This window comes from Mustela putorius, unplaced genomic scaffold (assembly GCF_011764305.1).
Source record: "Mustela putorius furo isolate JIRA1106 unplaced genomic scaffold, ASM1176430v1.1 tig00003845_pilon_pilon_pilon, whole genome shotgun sequence".
Lineage (NCBI taxonomy): Eukaryota > Metazoa > Chordata > Mammalia > Carnivora > Mustelidae > Mustela > Mustela putorius.
The window spans coordinates 48,804,529-48,824,496 of NW_025421998.1; the positions used below are offsets into that span (position 1 = coordinate 48,804,529).

At 40.0% G+C, this 19,968-nt stretch overlaps 1 protein-coding gene across 1 annotated transcript in view; it reads left to right on the top strand.

Annotated features, from left to right (window-relative positions):
* The first annotated feature begins 13,711 nt into the window (after nt 1-13,711).
* The window catches only part of LRRC72 (leucine rich repeat containing 72), a 41,597-nt gene continuing 35,340 nt past the window's right edge, over nt 13,712-19,968 (top strand). Inside the window, exons 1-2 of the mRNA XM_004743400.3 lie at nt 13,712-13,880; nt 18,327-18,400. Coding sequence (XP_004743457.2) covers nt 13,788-13,880; nt 18,327-18,400 — 167 coding nt within the window. The 5' untranslated portion in view covers nt 13,712-13,787. The remainder of the gene's footprint in view (nt 13,881-18,326; nt 18,401-19,968) is intronic.

Below are 19,968 nucleotides of genomic sequence, written 5' to 3' on the forward strand. Positions count from 1 at the left end.
ACTATTTCCATTTGAATTTCATTGTTTCTAACTTCCAGAAGTCATCAAATTTTACCCAAACTGTCTCTGATATTTGCCAAACAGACAGACTGATAGAGGAAAATACTGAAACTGAATAGCGAATTTGCTAAGAGATGAAACCATATGAGGATAACGACCCTGTCATCTTGGGGGAAGCCTTGGAGTTCTATGCTCTCCCACCCTGGGGCCACCATCAGAGTGTAGCAATGGAGACTTCAAGCAAGGGGACCTTCCCCATTTACCAGGTCCCAGAGCTCTCCCAACTATCCTGTGGACCTTGTGATGAGTTAGAGGAAGCCACTTGGAGGATCCAGGCTGTCTTCCCTCTCTGATCCTGTGCTCAGAATCTGGGCTGCCTGGGGACAGTATCTGCCCTTGTGCAGTTCAGTTCCATCAGGGAGGCACCGTGTTACTCATATGTTGACAAGTAACATATGAAACCAGAAGAAGCTACTCTGACAGAAGGGCTTCAAGGCTTACCCATTTGACCCAGAATTCTGGAAGCTGATCCTCACTGTCAGAAATAAAACATGACCTCTTAAATGGAATGACACAAGTTTCAAAGGCAAGAGACTGACAAATTAACCATGACCGCTTGCTCCACCCCACCACCGGCCAAGAACTGAGTCTCAATGCTGTGTGAGGCCCCCCACACCAGTCACTGCCCCAGAACATGATGGAGGTTCCTAAACTTCTCCTGAAGCCAGGTGAGAAGATTCTGAGTAGACCCTCCATGAGCAAGGGCTGGCCAATCCCCAACAGAAGCTCCAAAAGGAACACCTGGGTCCCTGGGACCCATTTGAGCTTTTTTCATCTGGTTAGGGACCCTCCACGGACCCAAGCTCTGTGTACCATTTACCTGAGATGGGCTGGTAGGCACAGGGTTCCTGTTAACCCTGAAAAGATGAGGGACCCAGCTGAGCACACCTGGCCTAGATATGCCTGATACCACCCTGGAGCTGGTCCTGGCAGCTGATCTCCCTGCATGAAACCGAGATAGGAGAGCCCTTGCCTCTGCCCTGTGGGATCAAGCCCCATCCTCTGAATAGCACAGACCTCCTGAGCATTCTTCTTCCTCAGCTGACCTGTTCGACCTTTCCTTTCCATTGCTACAACTCCATCCCCTAACATTGCTCTTTTCACATCCCATGCTCTCCTCCCCAGACCGTCCACCAGACTGTGGACATTTTGGCTAGAATCTTTCTACCCTGCTTCGGGCATTTATGGATTTATACAAATACTCTCTTTATAATCTATAGATGGTCTCCACCCAGTTTTTACAGCAAACATTGCATGATAAACTAAACATCTTTCCCCGTCAATAAAGGCGACTCGATTGCCTCATTCTTCAACAGCTGTTTCATTTCCACAGAACGGATGATTCATTAATCCTCTCTCTTCTAGCGTTACTTCCCAGTTTTCTCCTATTCAAGATAATACTGCAGTCAGGTATTTTTCCCACAGATCAGCACACATTCTAGAAAAGAAGGGCAAAGGAATCAGGCTGCTTTCCGCTCACCTGCTGTGGCCCCTGGACCAGGTACTTAGCCCTCTGTGCCTCAGGCTTCTCCTCCATAAAATGAGCCTGTGTGGAAATCTTGCAGGTAAATCAAAGGTTTGTTGCCACTCAAAGTTACCTTCTTGCAATGTACTTATGCTGGGGACTGATCAAGACTACCATGACGTTAACTCTTAAAACACAACTGTTTTATTTTAAATCCAGTTTTGGGAACAACAGGACCACATTCTTATTCTTCCATGTCCAATTGACAAGGATCACCACCCAGTTTGAAGAGTTGAAATGTCATTTGAAATTGCTACTCTCCATTTCTGTAACTTGAGATACCGCTGATAGGTGGGGGAAGTAGTTATCTATTTTTCTTAATTTATGAAAACCACACTTATTAGCTGTCTCTACTATAGCAACAGTGTGCACACACTATCACAGCTTGCTCTTCTGACACCTTCTTTTTTTTTTTTCTGTGAGTGGAAAAATCTCATTGCCTTTTTTTTTTTTTTTTTTTACTTTGTACATAGCTATTTGCCATTCTTTAAATAGATAGCTATTTGTTATTCTTTAAATAGACTGCTATAAAAATTGCATTGAGCAAAGTTTAACTCTTTCTGGAACAGAACACTGCTGGCAAGAAGTCAGACTCCACAGGATGAAGGAGGGTGCAGGTGTCAGAGCCCAAGCAGGTGGAGAAGGTGTCCTCGCACACAGCCGACCCATACAGGGAATTCAGAGCCTTGGCACATCGCCAGAACTGTTCCAGGCGGTGGGGGAGGATAGATGGGAAGAGTGTGCAGTGTCAGAGTTCAAGCCACGGGAAGATCATGTCCTTGTGAAGAAGGGCAGCCCAGCGGGTGGTGTAGAAGCTCTAGCAGGTGGGGGAGGCCGTCCATGTGCATCTATGTGGGGGTCCAGGCTGATAGGTGTGAACTCTCTGCTTCCAAGAGAAGTGAGGGATGAGTCCACCTGGCAGGGCAGCCGGAGAACACATCAGAGTGGATCTTGATTATCTACCAGTCATAGAGATACCACTCCCCTTGCCAGTGACTGATTTTAGGTGGGTATGTGACTCCATTTTGGCCAAGGATACATGGAAGGGAAGCACTTAGGGAAATGTTGCACCTCTTATAAGGCGAACATGAAGTAAGCCCTCTTCTTCCTCTTAATAGCGGCGTGTCAGAATGTAAAACCTGGAGATGCTCCTACTGTCTCGTGAGGAGAAAGGCTAACTGAAAACCCAAAATGAAAGCCAGCTTAGAGAAGGGCAGGATTTAAAACGAGCAGAGATCTGGAACTCTGGCCCTGACTATCTAGAACCTAGAACTGATCTCCCTTTGGACTTCTTGTTCATGGACACAAGATAGTGCCTTGCTGCTTAAACAGGTAAAGCTTAGGGTTCTGATACTATAATGCAAACCATCCTAACCGATCATAATCCCTTTAATCCAAAGTTGGTCCCTGTCCCTGACAATGAGTCTGCTACTGGCCTTGTCCATGATGAATCAGAGGGACCAACCCTCAGGGTTACTGGAAGCAACAACCAAAATCATTTACACATAAACAGTATACGATCCAGGGTATGGAAGCTGCCCTAGGAAAAAGCCATAGCTGGACTTTGTGATTTTCCAGTGGGTCTCTCCTAGGTGGAGTTCTACATGAGAGCCTCAAGGTCATTCTACCAGTTAAATAAAGTTTCTTAAATTGTCTTAATTAGTACAAAGTACGAACGTGTTATGTTACCATAGCTGTACAGTTTAGGTATGATCCCTATGAAAGTAATAAAACGAAGTTAATAAAAAATAGTTTATTCAACCAGAATAGTATAGGAAGACAATGACACGAGAGGAAAAAATAGCTGTAGGGTAAGAAGTTAAGCTCTGGAAGCTAGCATTTCCTAGCAAAGAAACTGTCAAGCTTACCAATGTAGTAACGTCCTTGGTAAATTTTCTTGTCAAGGGATTTCCGACAAGCAATTCCTGAACTTTTAGAGAAAACATAACCAAGAAATACCAAGAGATCATGTCAGAGAACAGAATAATTTTGATAGCAGCACTAATATTCAGCATGGGCCACACCAAGATAAACAATTATGGGAGTGCACATGTAATACTTTGAGTCACTAACTTGTAGTTGACAAAGATCGGAAAGAAGGGATTTTCTTCACCTGAAGACATCCTAGTTACTAAAGCTATGATATAAAAATATAACAAAAATCAACAAAGGGAAATTGAAAAAGAATGTATGGAGACAGGATGCAGGACATTTTTTACCACCTACTATTACAATAGGTAGACGGATTAACTAACGATACAATCTGCCTTGGAAAATGTAGAAAAGAGTATTTAAAATAATGTTTTATAAAGGGCTTAGCTGACTTCCTTTCGTTGAATGGCACTCACATTGTAGTGACAAATTTTTTAAAGTTTATGAGCAAAAGTAGGAATGCAGTGAAATAGTTTTCAGACCACCTACATTTAGCATACATTAGATTACACAACACATTCCTTTTAGTGAATGCTCTTTCTATAACATTCATTCCAGTTACTGATAGAAGCTGCAAACAGGATTATGATATTTAATTAATTAAAAAATGCAGCTGTACTTCAAGCTCTTGGCAGCTATCCAATTACTGTAATGTAGATTTTTGGAGAGAAAGAGAAGGATACAAGGCTACCAGAAATAATATCACATTTACCTTTGGTTAATTAATTTAGTGGAGGGAAGGGGCAGAGGTCAGTAGACACAAGCTCTGGGCAAGTGTTACAGTAAAAATTAGGGTCAGTGTGGGCCAGATGTAGACCCAAGAAATGACCCATAGATGTGAAAATGACATGACATTATGAGGTTCACCCTCAAGATAATATTTTCACATCAACGAACATGGTTGGACTCTTGATTTAAAGTAAAGAATCTAATGCAAACTAGCTTAAAGCAGAAGGAAAGTAAACTGACTTGCATCTAAGCTGCAGTCAACCACAAGCAGGTGTGGAGTTAGCTACAATGGTGGACTACCTTTAGACTTGACCTTCTCTTGCTCTGTATGGTAGTTTTATTCTCTTCTATTGTAAATCCACTTTCTATGTAGAAACATGGCCAATAGCATCTTCTAGGCTCATTGGCTAGCAGCTTAATGATAAGACAACTCACCATGTACCACTTTTCTTTCTTTTCATTCTTCTCCCTCTTTTCCCTTGCTGCTTGCATCCATCTGAACTCTTGGATGTCATTGGAAGAAACACCAACAAGAAAGGGGAAGAAGAAGAAAAAAAAAAAAAAGGAAGAAAAACTGCTAGGAAGTCAGAACCTCAGTGGTGACAGAACCAGGAATTCTAAATCTGCAGGCATCCCTCACCCATTTTCTCCCAATTCTACCGCTCGTCATGTGCTGGCTTTTCATGCCCAGCCCAGCCCCTATACATGGCTGCAAACATGGCTGGCGGCACCCAGTTCCCTGACTCCTTTTCAGATTGTTGGGAAGGGAAGGAGCTCCACCCCAGGCTTCTGGGGATGACCAAACGCATGACACCTGACTCTGGAGAGATGTGACTGGCAGCAATTTCTTCATCTCCTGCCCTCACAGCCCAGGGGAGGAGGACACTGCAGGCCACGCAGGACTCCATAGGGGCTGTGCTCTGGAACAGAGTGGACAGCCAGAGCCTTTAGGAGGCAGACTTGGCACAGAGGATGAGATGCCTTGGTTCCCACACAAGGATGTGATTGGGTTGTTTCAATAACTCTTTGGCTGGCAGAGAAGTGAAACCAGCTACCCCGGGATATGCACTGTATTTGTTCTGTTGGATGAGGAGCATCACTTGGCTAGGAGACTTTATCTGTGGGAAGAGAGTAAGGAGGGAGCACATGGTTCAGTCATTTTAGGCCTTCCCAGTTTTAGATTTTTTTTTTTTTTTTAATTTATCAGAGAGAGAGAGGGGGAGAGAGCGAACACAGGCAGACAGAATGGCAGGCAGAGGCAGAGGGAGAAGCAGGCTCCCCGCTGAGCAAGGAGCCCGATGTGGGACTCAATCCCAGGATGCTGGGATCATGACCTGAGCCGAAGGCAGCTGCTTAACCAACTGAGCCACCCAGGCGTCCCCCAGTTTTAGATATTAAGGCAACATGTAATATTAACTTTAGGTCGTATACCACATAGCATCCTTCCCCCTAATTCCAACTGGGAAAACCTAGGAGTAATTATTCTGCTTAGTGTCTCTTGGATTATAGGCCCACCTTTGATGCCAGGAGCTTTGAGAGCTTTGAGAGCTGGGCCATACAATCAGGGATAAAGCAGTGCCCCCAAAGAAGGACATCGCCTTTCAAAAGGTAAGATGTGGGGATCAAAAGACAATAATGTAATTCCTAATCACAATTATGTCCCATCCTTTGCTACTCTCTTCCTTCTCTCTATCACCTGCTTCTTTACATTTTTTTCCTCTTTTCTTTCTTATCGTCACCCTGTCTCTCTTTTCTCTCCAGCCCTCCCCTTCTGTCTTTCTTCCCTTTTGCTCTCTCTCCTCCTTCTCCTTTGTTCTATTCTCTCACTCCCTTTACCTCGCTCCCCTGTTTTTAATAGTTCATGCTAGCAAAAGTCACTCACAGCCATCACCTATACAAATAGTAGGAGTCTGATGGCATTGAGCTGGATTTCTGCTGCTTACTGCATAAGTAAGATCACTAGAGGTAAAGGATAAAGAATTGGACAAAACTAAGTGAGCTGTTTGTCTATCTTTTCTATCCAAATTTAAGAAAAATTGCTAAACTTCTTGGAAACTGTACCCTAGTGGTGGAAACACATTTTCTTTCTTTGTTATAACATAAAATGAATTCATGAAATGAAAATTATTTTCTAAAACTTTAGAAACATTAAACTTGCAATGCAAAAAAACCTCTTCATGTCTTTGTACTTCTTCTGAAAAAGATTTCTTCTGAACTACTTACCAAAATGTAGTGCTTATAATTAAAATGATTATTGAACCTTTGTCTCCTATTTGTTTTGTGTGAAAAGTTGGTGATGAAAGCATCATTAATATGAACCTTACAACTGAATAAAGGCAATAAAGAGCACACAGTTATTACAGTCAATAAGACAGTTTGGAATTCTGTACAAGGGTAATTGAAACACTTCAGGCTCTAAGCAAATAATAGTAACATCTTTAATGATCCATTTGAATGCCAGCCAATATCAAGCAGAACCAAACACAATTACAGTATGTTTAGAGCTATGGGAGCTAATACTATTTGCTTCATAACTCCCTTTCTTTGGAGTGTCTTAATTCACATTCTCTGTTCCTTGGCAGAGTATGTGATTTATGGTAGGGATTCAGTCAATTTCAATGCCTGACTCAATGAATGAGTGCATAAATGAAGGATATCGGGTCATCTAAAATAGCTTCCTCATGTAGAAAGAAGAGCTCTTTAAATGGCTTGATGGCCCAAGTCTGGCCACACATGGTATCCCAAGCTTCCTGGAGCTAGTTTGGGAATCTTTTTCTGTCACTGTAAGTATGTAAACAAGACCAATAAAAAATCTGTCCCCAGGAATTTTGGATGCCACTGCTAACAGTGATCTTATTATGCAAAACTAATCCAGGCCTTAAAGAAAAAATGACTTCCAAGCTGAGTCTTCATTTTGAAGTGTACTTTTTAAAAACATATTTTATTTATTTATTTATTTAACACAGAAAGAGAGATCCCAAGTAGGCAGAGCAGCAGGGAGAGAAGAGGGGGGAAGCAGGCTCCCTGCTGAGCAGGGAGCCCGATGCGGGGCTGGATCCCAGGACCCTGAGATCACAACCTAAGCCGAAGGCAGATGCTTAACCCACTGAGCACAGGCAACCCCTGAAATGTACTTTAAAAGTTATGGGACTATGAAGAAAATCTCAGCAGTTTCAGATGCTTGAGTTAGAAAGAGCGTAGGAAAAAACTATTATGTTGAGAAGTGAAAACTGAGCCCCAAAATAACACCCCAAAGTTGACAAAATAATAATACTTAATACTGTCCCATTGTTAAGTATATATCACATTTGAAAAAGTTTTCATAAAGAAATGAAAGAATATTTATTGACTTGCTGATAGTATTCATTCAGTTAATGATTTTTTTTAAGTTAACACAACTTAGATTAAGTTGTTTAATAATAAATATTTTTAAAATTATCTTTCAACTAAATTACCGGCTATTATGATAAAAGAGTTAGGTTTATTTTTACAACTAAACATGTGGTTGCATGTAGCTAACATTCCAAGGGTAAATTTGGCTTTCCAGATTTAAATATTAATATGGAAATTGTCAGAAGGAGAAATTTTGTCAGATTTTACTACATATGGTAACAGGGTACAAGAATTCTTTTAAGAAGAATAGCTTTTCAACTAGAAATATAGCTTTTTAGATCTCTTCATACTTGTAATTTAAATTCATATATACATATTTAATATACATGGAATAAAAAATAGACATTAAAATATATAATTAGTTATCTATTACTGCATAACAAATCACTTCAGAATTAAAAACAAAACAACAAACACTTATTATCTCCATTTTGAATGTTGGGAATCTGGGTATGGCTCAACTGGGTGCCCCTGGGTCAGAGTCTCTCACAAAGCTACAAGCCAGACCAGGGCTATAGTTATCTGAAGGCTTTGGTGGGGGTGTGTCTATTTCCAGGATGACTCACATGGCTATTGGCAGGCTTCAGGTCCTCTCCAGCTTTTGGCTAGAGACAACAATACCTTGTCATGTGGGCTTTTCTCTAGGTCAGCTCACAACATGACAGCAACTTTACCTCAGACCAGGCCAGAGAACAAGAGAGAGCGGACCAAGACAGAAACCACGGTCCTTTTGAAATCTAATCTCAGAAGTGATATCCTATCCACCTACCATATTCTATGAATCAGAAGCCCATAAATCTGGCCCATGTGCAAGGGAAGGGAGTTATACAAGGATGTGAAAACCAGGAAGTAGGGATCACCAGGGGTATTGTAGAGGTTGTCTACTATGTGTTTGTGTGTGTGTGTGTGTGCATGGACATACATGTGTGTGAATGTATATGTACACACACATACATGCATACATGCACTCGCATATACATACATGTGCATATATACACATAATCCCCACACATTTATATATAGAGAGAATTTATGCTTCAAATGTCTAATTGTGATATTATATATGTGACAAAACACAGCATTCCTGCTAGTATTATCAAGACTTCTCTGCCAGTTTAGGATAAATTTCTCTGTACCAGTAACTCAAGAACTCAAGAAGTCTAAACTGAACCAAGTGAGGGAACAGTTAGTAATTTTAATGATATCACACAATGAAATCCTACAATAGAAATTAATTTTAAAGAATTGTATAACCTTTCCACCCAGTTACAATTTCTAATTTCAGGCATGAGGTCTTCTGTACTAGGCCCCATGATTTAAAAGCCCCTGTTCAACTCTTCCTCTGAACTCACCACCTCCAACCCTGCCCACCCCATTAGACAACTAGACGAGCCTACACTTTTCCACACTCTATACCTATATACCCTGATGGGCATATATGCTCCTCTAGGCACAACGAATAGTCAAAGGGTGGCTATGTGAGGGCATGGATAGAGCTTAGACATGGGACCCAATGATTGTGGGAGAATATGTAAAATCACACCAAAATCAGCACAGGTTTGGAATTGAAAATTACACTATTTGGTGAAGTTATAGTCCCATCTAGAGGTTTTAAGGTTTTCCAGAGAGTATAGAAATGTTTCCAAACTTGAACCACTTCCTGTTCCTGTTCAGGTAGCTATTTTGAGGATTGTGTGTGGGTTTTGAGAGGAAATAAGGTATGAAAGGCAGAACTGTAAATGGCTATTTTTTTTCTTTTTTTGTGAGAGTTCAAGAACTAATAAATATGGGCAAAATTCCTTCAGAATTTTGGTGACAAAACATGTCATGGGGTTGGGGAGAGAGTGATGCTTCCCTATTAGCTCAGAATCCACGGATGATTTAAACAATGGCAACACTTAAAACATCAGGTGATAGCATCTTGGGCATGGATCCCTGGGATCAGTAAAAGAGTACTTCAGGGACAGAGAAATAATGTTTATCTCAGCATTCTGAAAGCAGCAGACATTAGCCAGGGAGAGAGAGCAAGGGAAGACAATTGTGCAAGATGTTACAAGATGACTTGAATCATTGGGTGACTTTAAGAAATAACTGGGAAATTCTATAGATCTAGTTCGTAGTGTGGGTTTCAGTCATTTCAATCTTCACGTTCAAAGTTAAGCAATTAACATGAAATCACAATTCACGGAAAAAGAAAATACAAAGGACCAATAAGCATTTGAATGATACTCAACTTCACTAAGTATGTACAAATTAAAACATCAAGATAAAATTTTTCTCCAATTAGATTGGCAAAATTTAACAAAATACCATCCTGTAGAGAAAGAAACAAATATATGACTCATTAATACTATCAAAGAATTTCACCTAATGTAATACTCAGGAGTACAAAGACACTTCTTATAGCATTGGTTATCATAGCAAAAAGAAAAGAGAATTGGACAACATAAATGTCCATCAGCAGAGTAATGCATAAATAAACCATAAGAAACATTACAAGGGAACATAATGCAACAATTCAACCCAGTAGTTTAGGTTGAAAGATGGAAGTTCACGAGATGGTAAAGAGAAACATGAAAGCTAAAGAACAAATTAGAAGGACACATTCCGGGGCACCTGGGTGGCTCAGTTGGTTAAGCGTCTGCCTTCGGCTCCGGTCATGATCCCAGGGTCCTGGGATGGAGCCCATCGGGCTCTCCGCTCAGCAGGGAGTCTGCTTCCCCCTCCCTCTCTCTGCCTCTCTGCTACTTGTGATCTCTCTCTCTCTCTCTGTCAAATAAATAAATAAAATATTAAAAAAAAAAATAGAAGGACGCATTCCATTCTTTAAAAAAAAAAAAAGACAAAACCAGACAGGCAGAAACAAGTTGTTAGCAAGCAACAGTTTCATAGGTAGCTGGATGATATGAGACTTCTGGGTCAGAGACTAAGGACAGTTTACTACTCACAGTAACAGCACAGCCTGGGTATCCTTCAGCCACAATTTCCAAAAGGTAATGAGAAGCAGGCCAGGTGATGTGGTCATACACAGTAGACTGTGTTAGAGGAGAGGAATGCTAAACTTAGAAAACCTAAATCTTTTATACTGGACAGTAAAAGTCTGCCTGATCTTATCTTTATTATAAGGGAAGGAGACATTGAATTTATTATGCTGCTTAGTGAAAAAACTAAGAAAACCAAAACACACCCACAATTTGCTCAGGAGATAGACACTATATCTTCCAAGTGTGTTCATTATAAAAATTTAAAATGTAGTCCTGAACAAAGGCAGTCAGTGTCTCTTCCTGTAAGACTTACAGTAACATGAAAGACTCATGGAGAATTCCATGAATTCTCAATATTTCATTCATTTTCATTTTGTATAAATAAAAAATTGTAGTTATTATCTAAAATGGTATTTTACCTAAACTTAAAGCAATGAATGTTGATACTATGCTTATCAACTATCAATAGAAAGATATATTTTTAAACACATAAAAATATATTTGGATTGTGGCTGATATGTTTCTCATTCTATGCACATTCTACACAGTAGAAAATGGCTGATGATGATTATTTCATGCAATAAATATTTTTCACTCACTTGCAAAAATAGCATGTAGACTGATTATTGGAATTGCTCAGGCAAAAATCGGAAGATTTAAAAAATTATTTAGCTTTAATGGTAACTATCACACCCATAATTTTTTTTTCTCACACATTTTCCACTGGAAAATTCTTCTTAAAAAACAATCACATGTCAACATCTCAACAAGAACATTTTACTCTGTGAACAATACATACTACTTTTCTAGAGGAGTGTAATTAGATTTTTGAGCTAAACTTCCAACTGGTTCATTTTACTATTGAAGACACTGAAGCCCAGAGATATTAAGTGACTTGAAAGTGGCCAACAACTAGTTAATGTCAGAGCTGAGACCAAACCCCACATGCCCCAACTTGGAGCCCAGGCTCTTTCTTCTTATCCAAAGCCACATACATGATATGATAGAGCTTTCAAATGGGGTATGCACACCCCTGCAGGCAATGGCAGTATGCCAGGGAGGTAAAGCCACAGGATAAACACAGGGTGTCTTGCTTGAGTGTAAATATTACTCAAAGATTTGAGGGGAGTTATGGGAGCCACTTTATTTTCATATTAAAACAAGATTGATTGTAAAGCAGAATGTACATTTTACATGGATTTTTAAAATTTCAAGCTGAATTCCTCAGGCTCTAATCCTACCTCACAGAGGTTAAAAAAAAATCTCTGCTCACTCTGCTAAAGATACTTCTTTTGTAAAAATTTTATGCCACCAATGTGAGGCTTTCTAGATAGTGCCTCTTACCAAAAATGTGCTTCGCTAACCTCCATCTTTGACATTCTGAAATTAAATTTGCACTGTTTTAGTCCTCATGATCAATTAAATTATGAATTTTTCTCAAAGAGAGAACACATTAAGATTTATAATAAATGAGTTTCTGAGTTCCTTTACGAAGAATAGAGCTCTTTTTCAAAAATTTTTTTTCTCTTCTTAATATTGAGTAAAAAGATTTTAAAAAATAAAGGATATAATCTTTAAATGTGATTTTAGTAGAAATCAACTGGTTGGTAGTTTACTTATGTAAGATGCTCTGGAAATGCATTTTGCATTTGATTCTAAAACTCATGTTTGTGTAATGTACGAAGTAGAACAAATAGCATGTATTTCCATTTTTCTTGTAGCATATACATGAATGATATTTGAAATTCTATAACCCGTGTTTAAGAGCAAAAATAGGAGACAGGACACCAGTCAATTACTTTATGCATTTTCTCAGTGGATCATTCCTCTCAATTGATTTTTATTTCTGGGATATAAAACCACTTGGACAATCATTCTCAGATGATCCCTCCTTCTGTGATAACTTGGAAGACTTCTACCTACCCAACTCTACCAGACCCAAATACATTTCAGAAGTACTAAAAGAGTGGGCGTTTGATTTTTCTGAGACATTTGTAAAAGCTCTATTCCAACACCAGCATGTTTTCATGCAAGTACCCTGACCCCTTTCTAACAGCTACATTTAATTCTAGATTTCAAGTTCAAATTTGGACCCAAGAAACCAACTCATTCAATTAAATCAACATTTATAGAATTCAGGGTACTGGGCCCAGACAGAAAACAGTGATGAACCAGAGAGAATCCTGCCTTCAAAATGTCCCAAGCTAGAGGGGAACAAGACTCATATAAATAAAATCATAACATAGCCTATGTAAGAGGTTCCAATAGAAGGAGGGGAGCCATCAATTAAACAACAATAACACCTTGAAGATTGGAAAAACCTTGCCACGTAGTGGCTTCACTTACCCATTTTCTGCTAGAGGGAGGAGTTTTCAGCTACTGAACCAACATGCACTTGCCCTTCACAATAAGATCAGTCAAGAGTTCCATTTTTCTGCAAACGTGGAATCTGGGTCTCCTTGATATTGCTACCTCCACCTGCATTCCAGGACCGGATCTAGGAGGAGGCAAGTAGGACACTGGTCTTAGTACAAAAATTACAAAAATGTAAGGAATCCAAACTCAGCAATCAAAACAAGTGCTGATGAGATATATATATATATATATATATATATATATATACACATAGATATAGATATATATATAGATATATGTAAAATTCAAAATTAATGCAACAGCATTCATGATGAACAGAATGTCAAAATTTTAAATAACAGAGGATGAGCAATATTGATTCTTTTTCTTCTTTGCTTCGAGCCCCACTAGGATTCTGTAGGGCATTCCTTCAACCCACCCTCATGTGGCCAGTGGTACGTCTACTCTTCAGAAAGCTAAGCTTTCTAGTATTTAGAGCTCAGATCAATGAAATTATTATTAGTGGGTGATTGCTACTGGAGTGCTCTGACATAGCGGACCCCTCCCTCTCTGGCATGGGCGGCAATCTGCACGGCCCGCTGGATAAACGCGAGTGTGTTCAAGGTACAATGTGGTGGGCGCTACAGGGCCACACGTGAAAACGTCATAGAAGGGACTGGCTTCAAATCTTTCCTAGTTTGGATTGGCTTTTAGTCGCCCAGATTGCGGTAACTGTTGGTAACGGACCAATGAGCCGTGGAGCTAGGTTGGATGGCTAGTAGGTGCTGCTAGCCTCCCTTAGTGCCCTGATGGCCTGGGACCCGAACCATCTGCCCCATGTCTCCCTACACTCTACGAGCTTAGTCAGGGCTCCGGAAGTTGCCTTCGAGATCAGCCGCAGGGTAAGTGGCACCCCCTTCCAGGGGCTCCAGGCCACGAGCCCCTCAGGTCCCTGCGCCAGCCAGCGGTCGGCCGGAGCGGGTAGAACAATGGCAGACCCTAGGCCCTCCACTGAGGCTGGAGGTCCGTAATCTCCAGGGTAGGGTTTGGGGATGCCTCTGATCCTCACTGGCGGATTTACATGAACCTTTCCTGGCTTACTGTCTGCCGCTTATGTAACATTGGCAGTTTAGAGATTACATAATAAAACCATCAATTTGGAATCTTGACTCTCCCACAAATATAAATAACCCAGAAATACCCTCCCCCTAAAGAGTCATTTCTGGGTTATTTATATAAAGTGCAAATGGACACATGGAGGAGGAAGATTTCTCTGATGAACAGTACAAATAGAGTTGTGGGCAGTTAAGCTTAAAGAATGCTTGAGTGGGAAAATTTGTCAGAATTGTTGGCCATAGGAGCTCCCAAGTGCTGAAGAGTTCTAGGGCACTCTGGGGAGGCTTGGGGCTGCCATGTATATCAAGGCTGGGGCTTCTGTAAGGATTTGAAAGCTACACACACTAAGTCCTAACTAAGCTGCGGAGCGTGTGGCTTGCATGTAGCTGTAGGAATTTATCGCTGCAGTACCTAAGTCAGCAAAGAGAATGTTTTCGTCTGTAGATTTTAACACAGACTTTATTCTTCTGGGATTTCATAATCCCACCATTTTCAAACATTTTTTCCCCCTGTTTTATCTAGATCCTCAGGCAAGGGTCCGGGGAGGAAACTGCTGTTATCCTCCTTGTGCTGGAACTCCCCATACCCTAATTCCATGTTGCATTGTTTTTATATCCCTGTTTGGTGAATGAGTTAATTTGAAATCTGATTCCTCTCCCACCCAGTCAGACAACTGTTGTCCGAATTCAGTACCTCTGCTGAGTAATATCCTCTACTACCCGACACAACACTGCAGATTCAAATTCTACCTTCTTGAAATTTGCCATCTTAGCTCCCACTGTGCTCTTGTTTCTCCAACTTTGCAACCTTCCCTCCAAACCCTCTTTCTTCTGCTTTCTGCTTCTGCAGCTTCATTCCCTCCTCCTCTCTCTCAATGTGGCTCCTTCCCAATGATTGAACCGGGGTCCCACTTGCTCTTGTGCACCGACCAGTCTGTCATCCCCAGCCTGATATCTCTGCTGAGCTCCTCCCTTCCACCGGCAGCTTGCTGCTGGATGCCTTGACCTGTGTGTCTCACCAGCACCCCAATTTCCATGTTTCCAGCTGAGTCCATCTTCCCTTCCAATCACCTTCTCATCATCATCGCATGAACACATTCATTAGCATCACCAATTGTGACTTTGCTAGCCCGTATTCTGTCTCATTATTTGCCAGTTTCCATCAATTCTCTCGCATGCCCTCTGTCATGCCTGCTCACTCACTGCTCCTTCCCACTTGCCACTCTCCTGGTGCCTTGCCTTGATTCGCCAGAGGCAGCCTTGCTTCCTATCTGCAGTTCTCTCTGCACCTCGGCCCATCACACACACTGCGCTCATCTTTCTGAGGCCTTGCTTCGTCAAAAGATCGAGGCGACCCAAGTGTCCACAGATACATAAAGGGAAAAACAAAATTTAGTATACACCTACAATAAAACATGATTCTTCCTTAAAAAAGAAGAAAAGGTTGACACACACTACGACGGGGATGAACACTAAAGACGTTAGGCAGAGCAAAATAAGCCAGTCACAAAAGGACAAATATTGTCTGATTCCACTTAGATGAGGCACCTGGAGTCGTCGAATTTAGAGAGAGAGAAAATAGCAGGGTGGCTCCCAGGGGCTGAGGGAAGGGGAAAATTGGCAGTTAGTGTTGAAGGCATACAGTTTCATTTGGGGAAGACGAGAAACTTCTGGAAACGAATGGTGGCCATGTTTCCACAGAACTATGCAGTGAAAACAGTAAATTCCGATAGTCTATATATTTTACCACAATTAAAAAAAAAAAAATAGTTCAGGGGAAGAGTGCTTGGTGTCCTTCTTTAGGTGAAAGGAATATGCTCCTGGTGAAGTTGTGTGTTGATTGGGAACTGGATCCCAATCAACGGATTCACTGAAACTTGAAACTTCTTAGCACAGATTTATGTTCTTTGGCACTTTGACATTAATGCTTGTTGTTAGAGTCATATGAAATTTTTGGTTGGAAAGAAAAATACCATGATAAAAAGCTGGATAAATAAATAATTTATTATAGCAGTGACTTAGATATTATGCTGATAGTTTCAATTTCCTTCTTCATCTCTTAATTTTCAAAATTTGACTTAAATCCTTAAATATTCATTCTATGGCTGAAATTTTCAAAATTTGTGTTACTCTCCCACGACTAAATTAATAGGTGCTTATTTTAAAATATTTGAATGTTACTTTTATTTTTTTTAATTTTTGTCAAATAATTGTTTTTAAATGTATTGCTCAGAACGTGAAACTACTGCATGATCTCAAGTGATAATTTTCTTAACAATTTGGAGTGTGTGCATTTGTGTGCATATAGATGTCATTGACGGGGCACCTGGGAGGCACAGTTGGTTAAGCTTCCAGCTCCAATACTGATCTCAGGGTTGTGAGATCCAGCCCCACATTGAGGTCCAAACAGGGCTCCATAGTCAGCATGGAGTCTGTCTGAGTTTCCCTCTCCCTCTCCCTCTGCCCCTCCCACTTGCCCTCTCTCTCCCTTTAAAATATATAAATAGATAAAAATAAGTGTCATTGGTAATAAAAATAATGTTGACATATAACTCCAATGGCATTTTTAATTTTGGATGTGTAGGTATCTATTTCTGCATATATTTAAGTTACTACGCAGGATTCTATTGTGAAGTTAGAATTTCCTTTAATGTGGGAATTCTATATTCCCATTAATGTGAGGCATATTTCACAAATGTATCAAATCATGTATATGTGTGCACTCGAGTCCTGCTATATTTTTGAGTGCTGGATGTAGAATGGCAGGATTGAGTTAAAAGCACATTTATAACTTTAATAGAGCATTGCAAAGTTTTGTGGATTTTTAAGATTTTATTTATTTATTTAACAGAGAGAGATCACAAGTAGGCAGAGAGGCAGGCAGAGAGAGAGAGAGAGGCGGAAGCAGGCTCCCTGCTGAGCAGAGAACCTGATGTGGGGCTCAATCCCAGGACCCTGGGATCATGACCTGAGCTGAAGGCAGAACCTTTAACCCACTGAGCCACCCAGGTGCCCCAGGCATTGCAAAGTTTTAATTCCACTTTGACACAGTCGCGATTGACCATGTATAGAAGAAGCTGCTAGTTTAGATGTTTAAGTTAAAACATCCAGACCCAGATGCAGAGGCCTCCTCCAATGGGTTTTTTTCTAAGCCCTAAAATCAGCTTGCCTTTTATAGAGTTACAAAATGCCCTGATAGAAATACCTCTATGTGAGCCAACGAATTCTCTAAGCCCCAAGATTCAACTTGTGTGACAAGGTAACATAGAACTTTGGGATAAAAATTAGCAATGACACTCAATCCCTGATATATCTATCTTCTTCAATTCTTATGATATGTGTTCATCCCATTAAATCTAACTTTTTTTTTAAGTCTTCTACTAAATAACAAAACTCCTGTCAAAATTTCATAAATCACTTAGTGACATCATAACCTCACCACCCACAACAAATGCCAACCGAACTTTGGTCACTGTTTTGACTGTGATAATTACAGTGTTTGTCAGATTCCAGTAGTGCAACAATTATACTTTCCACTTCTGTTGTGTCTTGTTAGCTTTACTCCTTCATGGCAAATTATAGATAGGCTTTACTTTTTCCATATCATTTTAGGCCATGTGGCTTGTAAATGTTATTTTGTAATCTAGCAAAAGCTCTTAGGAAGAAAAAGCAAAGCACTTAAATTGCTGTTTTTGAAGGAAAAATGTTAGTAACTGGTGAAAAATGAAGACATGGTTCCTTTGCAAAGAAAGGAAATGATATTTATTCACTCATGCATTCCTCTGATGTTTATTGAGAACTCACAGTGTCAAGCACCTGTACAATAATGTGCATTGTACCGCACTCCACCTGCAATCATAGCACCAAATATCTTCTGTATATATGAGTTCTTCATGTTTGAAAGAACATTTAAGAATATTTAAAGACCAAATCACTCTGCCTCATAGAGAACTGAAAACTTGTTTTTGGTGCTCATGTACACGTACGCATTTTTTTCTCTTTGATTAAAAATTATTTACACATCTGTGCCCAGGATTAAGGATAATGAAATTCAACCACAAAAATGATTAAATAGTATATAATTGTAGTGTTGGAATTTATCAGTTTAGAGTGGTTGCCTCCGTATTCACCTTTCGTTTGATCTTCTTGTAGACGTTATTGTTATTGACTGCAAATGTCTCTGTATTTTTGCTCAGTGGAATGTGGCTTGACAGATTAATTATATGTTATCAGGCAGTTGAAGATCAACTAAAGATATGTGGCTTCAAGAGGGATGCTGATGTCTTTGAGCTGTTCCTTTCTCAAAAGTGAGTGTACTTTATATAAGAAATAGAAGAGCATCATATTATAATGTTTCACAGATTCAGATTTTTTTTTCAAAGATTTTATATATTTATTTATCAGAGAGAAAGGGAGAAATAGAGAGCAAGCATAAGAAGGGGGAGTGGAAGGCAGAGGGAGAAGCAGGCTCCCCACTGAGCAAGAGCCTGATGCGGGACTCAGTCCTAGGACCCTGGGATCATGACCTGAGCTGAAAGCAGATATGTAACTGACTGAGTCACCCAGGGGTCCCAGATTCAAATGTTGTTTTCCCCAAGAACTGGATAGGCAAGTACTATGCTCTAATTACTTTACCATTCTATTCATTGGTGTCCAAGTCTCTATTAGAGAAGCAAGATGGAAATGGATGAAAACAAAGATTATGGAACCATTCTGAGTTTGAAGCCCAGCTCTGCCCCTTCTAGCTGGGTGATCTTGGGCATGTCATCAATCTCCCTGTTAGGATTGTCAAGTTTAGTAAATAAAAATACAGTAAGTCCAGTTACATGTAAATTTAATGGAAACAAATGAATATAATTTTTCTTTGGTATTAAGTTTGTCCCGTACTTCCTTGGGTTTCTCTGAAATTCACATGTAAATGGGTCTTGTATTTCATCTGGCAAGACTCCTTCCTGAATATAACAATGCTATCTTTTTCACCGGGTTGTTAGGTAAACATTGGGTGAGTTAGAAGAAAGTAGAAGACAGTCTTACAGAAAGTAGAAGAGGTGCTTACACAGTAAGCACTCAGTGAGCATTGATAGAGTTAACAGAATTACTACTACTAGAAAATAATGGCTCATCATACCCCTATATTATAATAATAATCCTTTGATACTAGACCCCTCACCAACAATCCCTGTACTAATTTCACTGGTAAGTAGGAAACCTTCGTTATGTAACAACCCCTCCAACTCCCTAAGGTGGCAGCCAACAAAGTGGGCTCTTCTTCTGCAGAGTATTCAGAGTGCCTGAGAGAGAACCCAGGGGTAAGAGGAAGAGGAAGTTACAGGTTAGATGGGACTCTGACACCACAGGTATTGCTTGCCAACAAGTGACATCTGTGCAACTAGACATTGCATTTAATAACAATGATCCTATTCCTACTCTTCTCCCCCCCACACTTCATGCTTTTTAATTTCTATGAACTCCATGTATGAAATTAAAATCAGTTTGTCATATTTCTATTCATGTAATCTCTGGAACTCAACTACTCTTTTTTTTTTTTTTTTTAAACTCAGCTACCTTCCAAAGATGTCCCACTTTATCACTGAGTTTAATCACTTTATCTTTGGTTACTTGAGGAAATCCTTTATGAATAAATGTATTTCTTTTGTTATGTGTATATATATTTTCAGGTTATAAGTGAAGAGAAAAATATTTATCTTGGTAACAGTCCAAGGGGAAAAATAGCTGGCCAATTCAAGATTTTTTAAAATACATATTTTAGAAGGGAACAGTATGGTAGATAATTCTGACACACTTAAAGTTACTCTTGGACCCTTTCTACAGATCAGTTAGTTTTATAATAACAATACATATTTTATGTGGTCAA